We start from the raw sequence: 8,577 nt of genomic DNA, 5'->3' as shown, positions 1-8,577 counted from the left end.
CACCCTCATTTGTTCATCTACTGGCCGTTCTCCTTTTCATGTTGTGCATGGCTTCCAACCTCCCATATTTCCCTCTCAGGAGGTTGAGTCCGCAGTTCCTTCCGTGAATGCCTTCCTGCGCCGGGCGCACCGTGTTTGGCGTGATACCCGTGCCGCACCCAGATTCATAGGACCATATGAGGTGGAACGGATGATCACCCCTGTCACAGCTCGACTCAAGGTACCTAAGACGTTCAAGTCATACCCTGTCTACCATGTCTCCCGCCTGAAGCCCGTTGAGTCAAGCGACCTTAGTCCCCCTTCAGTGTCCCCCCCAGCTCCTCTGCAGGTGAAGGGACATCCGGCCTACATTGTCAACACCATTCTGGACGCCAGGAGGCGAGGCATGGGGGTGCAGTTTCTGATCGACTGCAAGGGTTACTCGCCAGAGGATCGCTCGTGGATATCTCGTTCTCTTATACTTGATAAATCTTTAATCACTGATTTTTATCGTAGATTTCCTGAGAAGCCGGGAGGTCCGCCAGGTGGCGTCCGTTGATTAAGGGGGGGATGCTGTCACCACCTGCTGCCACCTAGTGGTTTGTATTCAGTTTCCTTTGTTGGTGCAGTTGACCTTGTGACCTCACTCCAGTTCTCTTTCCCCTGCAGTTCCCGTCTCTCTCGTGGGTGGAGCTGCGAGACGTGCACAGCTGTTTCTAATTTTGATTGAGGATATTTAACCTGCACTTTGGCAGCTGGATGGCACTTGGCGATTCAACCCTGTGGCTTCACTCCGAGACATCCCTTGCATTTTGCTACGCTTGTTTCTGATTGCTCCTGGTGCCTTCCAGCCTGTGTCTTAGTTTGTAGTTGCACGTCTTGCAAACTCCAGCCTAAGTTTAGTTCAGATTGGATAACTTTTGTTGTTTTTGCCACGAAGCCCTTTTTGAGTTTACCTTCTTGCTTCGTCGTCCTTAGTTCTCTCCTTTTTGGAGCACCCTTAGTTGTAAGTACGTTCTACTGAGTAAAGAGACTGTTTTACTCACCTTTTGTGTGTCTGCATCCTTGGGTTCCTCGCCATACTTGTAATACCAAACCGTGACATGCGCAATGCTTTTAATCACATAGCTGTTCAATGTGAGTGGTATTATTAACACAGTCCTGCTTAGACTTATTTGTGAAGTGAAGTGAATTACATTTATAGAGCGCTTTTCTCTAGTGACTCAAAGTGCTTTACATTGTGATACCCGTTTTCTAAGTTACATTTAAACCAGTGTGGGTGGTACTGGAAGCAGGTGGGTAAAGTATCTTCTTGCCCAAGGATACAACGGCAGTGACTAGAATGGTAGAAGCGGGGATCGAACCTAGAACCCTTAGGTTGCTGGGACTGCTGCCCTCCCAACTGAAGTCAACCTTAAAATGCTAGGAAAGTCCCATTGAGATCAGTCTTATTTGCAAGGGAGTCCTGATACACATTCATACAGCAGTGTGGGTGGCACTGGGAGCAAGGTGGGCTATGTGTTTTGCCCAAGGACACTGGAGCAATACTTATGAAGGCGAAAGCTGGATTCGTACCAGAAACCCTCAAGTTTCTGAACGACCGCTCTACTATTTGAGCTACGTCACCTTTATACTTAAAAGCAATATGTCCAAAACTCTTTATATAGACTATTACCGTATTTTTCGGAGTATAAGTCGCTCTGGAGTATACGTCGCACCAGCCGAAAATGCATAATAAAGAAGGAAAAAAACATGTATATGTCGCACTTGAGTATAAGTTGCATTTTGCGGGGAAATTTATTTGATAAAATCCAACACCAAGAATAGAAATTTGAAAGGCAATTTAAATTAAATAAAGAATAGTGAACAACAGGCTGAATAAGTGTACGTTATATGACGCATAAATAACCAACTGAGAAGGTGCCTGGTATGTTAACATAACATATTGTGGTAGGAGTCATTCAAATAACTATAACATATAGAACATGCTATACGTTTACCAAACAATCTGTCACTCCTAATCGATAAATCCCATGAAATCTTCTTCCTCGATGCTGCTTCTAAACAACTCTGCCAACTCAAAAGGTATGCGCCACTTCCTCTTGTCGTTTTCTGCTGCATATTTCACTACGTCCAGCTTGTAATCTGCAGTACATGATTTCCTTTTCGGTGCCATTTTTGTTCAGCCCTTCTCAGTTTTTATAAGTTACCGCCAACGATTATATGATCCATTTTAGTAGCTACGGCAGTAGCATATAGCATATAGAAGTTAGCATTACATGACCCACAATGCACTTTTGCCATGACCCTCCCCCGCCGAATTCTTATTGGTTGACGTGTATGTGACGATTGCTGACATTTTCTTTGTCTCTTCCGCGAATGAGATACATAATATTATTCGATATTTTACAGTAATGTGTTAATAATTTCACACATAAGTCGCTCCGGAGTATATGTCGCACCCCTGGCCAAACTATGAAAAAAACTGCGACTTATAGTCCGAAAAATACGCTATACATTATATTTGCACTATTCTTTTCTTCCCACAGGCTAAATTGCCATTAAATGTAAACATTTAAACTATCTGATGTATCACTTGTAATTGTGTGAGACTTGTTCGGCATATTGTTGCCGGAGGCGTCTTTCCAGGGATGCGTCGAAGCGATGAACACAACAAGGTAAGATTTAATGTATTTATTAAAGTAATAAAAGGGCTAGAAACAAAAACACAGGAGCTAAGAAAAAGGGGAACAAAAGACACTAGCGTGAGAGCTAGGATATACAAAGAAACTAAGACTTGGCACGAAGGCACAAAATGTAAAAACAAAGACAATTAGCATGAGTGCTAAAAATGGCAGCTGGCCTAGCATATGAGCTAGCGAGAATATACATACGAATGGAGAAGGTCGTCACTGTTGCACGTGGGCAAATTAGGATCCGACAATGAGTGAACAGAAAAGGCTGGCTTATAAAGGGTGGTGCTTACAAGAAACAGGTGTGCAGAACCGAGACTAGCAGGTGGAAATAATATGTAACCATGGTGACGGACCAAACAGGAAACAAGAGGGACTGACGGAGAATGAAAACAAAACTGGAACAATAAACAATATGAGAAGATCCGAGTACGGATCTTAACAAATTGATCACTTTAATAGAGTTTCTTTTAATTAATTTATATGTACACTGCCTACCGCCATATTTTTCTCCTATTGCATTTAGAATTAACATTATTGTGAGCTTCTTTGTGTCAGTGTAGAGAAACCAGCAAGGTGTGACTTTATTTGCCCATTTCACTCTCCACATTAAAAAAAAATAATTTAGTTTTTAAACATCAGAGTAAAGCAAGATACATCAATAACACAGAATCGATTCACTAAGAGTAAAAATATTTTTTCAAATGTTTTTTTGCTCTGTTCTTTGATGGATTCAAACATTGTTCAAGTTCCTGCAAGTGGACCATAATTGACTTTACTGGTAGAAGAAAACCTTGTCACTCTTGATTGTTGCTGTCTTGGAAGCATCCCAGTGTTTGTGAGCTCTTATGACCCTCCACCATTACTGTGATGATCGCCCGGTCATACGAAACGTCTGTTTTTAGACTGGCGATATGTTTTGGTCCAGGTAATCCTGTCAAGTCACTTAGGACGTGCTGATGTCACGCTCTGTTGAGGACATCTTGTTACAGCCATTATGTTAATCCTTCTAAATACACTTTTACATAACTGTACATCATTTTACAGAGATAATTTGCTATAATTAGAAGCAAACAGAGCAACTCCCTGGTCAGCTTGTAACATACTTAAAAAGCAAGTACCAGATAAAGACACAAGATTCTATTAGCCATTACACATTTACATTTGTTATTGTGTTTATTATGCTGTAAGTCATTATGTGTGTACATCTATCCATCCATTTTCAACTGCTTTCTCCCTTTGGGGTCGCGGGGGGCGCTGGTGCATCCAGCTACAATCGGGCTGAAGGCGGTGTACACTCTGGACAAGTCGCCACCTCATCGCAGATTATGTATGTACATTAACCCATTAAACACTATTTGACGATTTTAGCAACATATTTACTTGTTTCACTTAAGGAAACATGAGAAAATCAAATGAAGATCAATATTCTCTCAGTGTTGCTTAGCAATATGTTCCAAAAGTCAACAGAAAAACAAATTGTTCAAAACTTCCTAGAACAAATAATATGAATCCAATTCATTCAATCACCATTTTATAGTGCATAAGAGTTTTATACATACAGAATTAAAAAAAAAAATATATATATATATATAAATACATTTGATTTAATTTAACATTACTTTTTCTTTTGAATGAACATTCTAAAAGCCACGCAGATTCCGACTTCATACTTCAGTTGTTTTTTTAAATTCAACAGCATTTTTCAAATTGTTGACACCCCCAAATGCGGCCAATCGAAATTACAAAGTAGACACCTTATGGTGTGCAATTCTTTGTTTGAAAATCCATTCCACAGACTGACACACAACCAAATATACCAGCCGTACTAGGTACATTAGCCAAAACCAGGGCAAACTTTTGGAAAAATATTTGTCATAAACTAAATCCTAAAAAAGTAGGACAAGCGAAAACCCAGTTATTGCTGTACCCTAATTTCTGGGCGACAGATCGCACAAAAAATACCGTATACAGTAAGTCACACCCTCTTAGTTTTTGAACACATTTTAATTGTGTACATATGCCGCTTGTGTTTATTCAAACATGTAACAAAAGACAGTACCTATAACATGGCACATAGTAACATGTGGGACCACAGTCTTCGTCCTCTTCCTCGTCTTTAAGGCCTCTTCTTCAGCGCGTTGCAATCCGCCTTTTTGGGGCCCGTTAGGGTGGTGAATTTCAATTCCGTGCGGCTGGTATTTTTTTTTTTCCGATGGCCGGATTGATCTTCTCTTAGCTTTAGGGCTGTGTCGTGAGTATTGCGTCATGTCTGCTGCATGATCAGGGTGAGTCCATTGCGTGTGAAATGGCTGACGGAATGATTTTCTCAGTGTTTGATTTAATGTGAACTCTTTCATTGGTCCACCGTGACCCATTCTGCATTTTCATTGATCTAATGTGACAAGGCTAAATTTACTGACGGCATACAAAAAAAATCCCTAAATTGTCTAAAGCGCAGAGTTCAAAATGTGGGAAAAAGAGCAAAGGTTTATAAATCAGAAATTAAGGTACTCCTTTGGTTTCATAAGATTGAACTTCTTTAATCATCCAAGTTTTGCCAGTAAAACAATCTGTGTCACAACACAGCGAGAAAAAACACATAATTTCATGTAAAACACATACACACCAATACCTGAGGGCAAGTATTGGATGTAAATATGCATTTTAGCAGTCAAAGGTAATATTAGTACTATTACTGTTAACCCCGAGATTATCTCTGATGAATTAAGCTGGCTTGTAAACACTAAAAAAAACTTTAGCTTATAAATTATGCTAACAGGTTAAAGCAGTGGGAGGAGCTTAACACATGACTATAAAGACCATGTCCACAATGACAGGGACGGAATAGAAACACTGCAAGAAGAAAGAAGTCACATTCTTTGTCTTGCAGCTGCTTTTTACACACTTCTTCTGCAAATAGAGCATTATTTGGAATCCAACAAAGGAAGTAAGTACACACTTTTGCCACAATAACTTCTAATACTGTAGATTTTTGTCACAATAATTTGTAATACACTACATCTGTTGTTATAATAACTTTTTCTCTACCCTTTCTTTGGCCAAGTACCTCTATAGAATATTGTTTAGCATATGACCCTCTAACCAGAGAAAGGTACTTTTTGGTTGAAACACAAATTATTTTACATAATATATATTATATGTACCGTATCTATTACAGTCTGAATCAATTTCTATCTCTTGTGTTCTTATTTGAAACATTTGAAAATAAAAAAAACATAGTGCCTTCAAGTATTACCAGCGTTACTAGTACTTCATGTTCTAAATCAAACAAACAAAAAAAATACATCTCTATGTTATGTCTTTTGATCCTGTCTTGTTTGACTATTTTCTGTTGACCTTTGGACTCTGTAAGTTCCTGTTTTTTCAGTCCCTGTTTTGTCACCATGACTACCAATTAGTTCACCGGTCCTCACGACTCACGCACCTGATTCATTTGAACTCACGCACCTGTTTTCAATCACCACATCAGTATTTAAGCTTGTCATTTCCAATCAGTCCTTCTGGCGTCATTCTGTCAACCATGGCAACAAAACAAGGGAGTGAAAAAAACAGGAACTTAAAGAGTCCAAAGGTCAACAGAACAAAGCCAAACAAGACATGATTTAAAAGACATGACACTCTATCAGTAGACTAATGCAGTAATATACAATTCTGATCACATGTCGAATACATAATGAACACAATAATAGACAAATTGCATAGAGCAATGTAACAATACACTCTACGGCGTAAACAGTAGTGTAGTAAAAAATACACACGATAAGAATGACATGAAAAAAGTGTTTGGTGGAAAGTGCAATATTGTTGTAAATATTTGAAGTTTGATGTTGACATTTTGTGAGAGTTGTCCTGCTTTTAGAAATAGAAACAAGTAACACTTAGTGCCTAAAACAAAGCAAAGGTTAAAAAACAAACATACTGCATAATTTATTTTGTTAATGATATTACAAGATCTAAAGCTCTTAAATCATTAATGTAAACTTTTAATAAGTAGGAAGGCTGAACTGCCACATTTTTTAACATTTTGGTGAAATCATTCATGAAAGGGCAACAATTTAAATAACTGTGACTAATAAAAGCGATTTTTAGTAAATATAAATCTATTTTAATCCTTGCTCTAATCTTTTTTGGTCCCAGAACATGAGCCGAGTGTGACCTCAGCTAATGCAGATGATCTCTGACACAAAGAGGATTAAATATGAAGAACATGTCAGACATAGCCAGTATAATAGCAATATAATACAAAATACATAAGACAAGGTGGTATTTGTCTTTAGGGTACTTCAATTCATTATTGTCTTTATTTCTTGTTTGCAGTCCAAAGCCTTGAAGATGAACACTGAAGCAGGAGAAAGAGGAAACAAAGCTGCTCCTCCAAAGTTTAAGCAGAAAGAAACGAGGCAGTTCAAGAGCAAAGCTCCTAAAGCTGGACAGAAGGGGTAAAAGAAAAAACACTCATTCAAAAACGTCATCATCTTCCACATTTACAAGTCACATATTTCTCTCATACTGTACTTTCTTCCAAAGATTTGACAATGATGTTCCAGGGATGGAGGGTCTTGGAGGTAAGTTGTACTTGAAGTATTCAAGTTGGAGATCACTAATGTTTATTTGGATGCTCTTCATTTGTGTGTTCAGATTCTGCAGTAGTTTGTCCCTGGGAGGCGTTTGGTGACATGGAGCTCAGCGACTTGGCTCAGTTTGGCATCGTCTGAACTCCCAGCGTGGTTTTATAATCACTGGTACCTCAGTTTTTGTTAGTGATCCGTTCCAAAACAGCCTAAGTAATTTTTTCCCATAAAAAAATCATGGAAATCCAATTAATGTGTTCCAGAAACCCAAACATGTAACCCCTACAGAACAGTCTAAAAAGAAGACTAAATTTTACTTGCAGAAAACAATGTTGATAAAAGCCATGAATGAAATGTGGAAAATGAACATCTAACATCATGTTTACAATATTGAACGCCCATGTTGGCAAAGACCAAGATGAGCATAGAAGGAGGAAGTACCTTCCTATTTTCCACCAATTCTATCATGAATTCACTCGTGTTTCTCACCTTTGTTATCAAAGTGATGTCACTCTCAACTCTTTCTGGTCCCATGGGGCGATTATTTTGCATTCATTCTAATTAAAAATGTTCAAAGATGAAGTCCCCAACATTTGAATTCTTTGTTTGGACATTCCATTCTGGTGTAGTGTTTATAACCTCGATACAAAAAAGTAAAACTTGGGCATACGTATTCGTCACAAGAGTGGGTAAACGAAAACTGAGGTATCACTGCACATTATGTATGTATATGTACTGTAGAGTAGAAATGTAGATTACAGAAGATTTTCTCCCACAAAATGTATGTATGTAATTTATTTGCGCTATTAAAATATCTACTTCCCTACGTCTCCCAGTCTTCGTCAACTTATCCTTCCAATAATATTTCTAAACTTCAACAGTTCAGTTTTGTTTATTTGCTTTCCAAAGTAATGTTTTTTTTTTGCATTTACTCAATGCTCTCCTACAGCCTTTTTTCATCCTCCAACATATCAAATCAGACAGCACAGTAACCCAATGTCTGTTGGGATAAGCAGCAGAAAATGAAATTAATATTAGGTCGATGATATTATTAGGTCTAGTACTTGGCAGTGGGTTGGTTGGTAAAAAGCTGGTTTGGGGCAGGAGGATTTTGTTGTAGATGCAAATGGATGGAAATTGGGAAAAGTTATTAGATGGGTGTTGGTGTTCTTCATGAGCATTGTCAAAGTTTACATGAGCAGATATTATTGCATTTAATGTTAATGATGTAATAATGCATATGTGTGGTATAATAAATCAGACCCTGGCGGAATTATGTGATGTTGTGATCACACCGATTCGCGCAACCA

At 38.5% G+C, this 8,577-nt stretch overlaps 1 protein-coding gene across 1 annotated transcript; it reads left to right on the top strand.

Annotated features, from left to right (window-relative positions):
• The first annotated feature begins 5,515 nt into the window (after positions 1-5,515).
• Positions 5,516-8,090, top strand: LOC133534890 (retinal cone rhodopsin-sensitive cGMP 3',5'-cyclic phosphodiesterase subunit gamma-like). The gene is made up of 4 exons (XM_061874202.1): positions 5,516-5,622; positions 7,014-7,135; positions 7,224-7,261; positions 7,335-8,090. Exons 2-4 carry the CDS (start codon positions 7,029-7,031, stop codon positions 7,409-7,411), a joined length of 222 nt encoding a protein of 73 aa, XP_061730186.1. The 5' UTR covers positions 5,516-5,622; positions 7,014-7,028; the 3' UTR covers positions 7,412-8,090.
• Positions 8,091-8,577: the final 487 nt, after the last annotated feature.

Source organism: Nerophis ophidion, linkage group LG02 (assembly GCF_033978795.1).
Source record: "Nerophis ophidion isolate RoL-2023_Sa linkage group LG02, RoL_Noph_v1.0, whole genome shotgun sequence".
Lineage (NCBI taxonomy): Eukaryota > Metazoa > Chordata > Actinopteri > Syngnathiformes > Syngnathidae > Nerophis > Nerophis ophidion.
The sequence above is the reverse complement of the archived record's forward strand: the minus strand, read 5'-3'. Positions and strand labels throughout refer to the sequence as shown.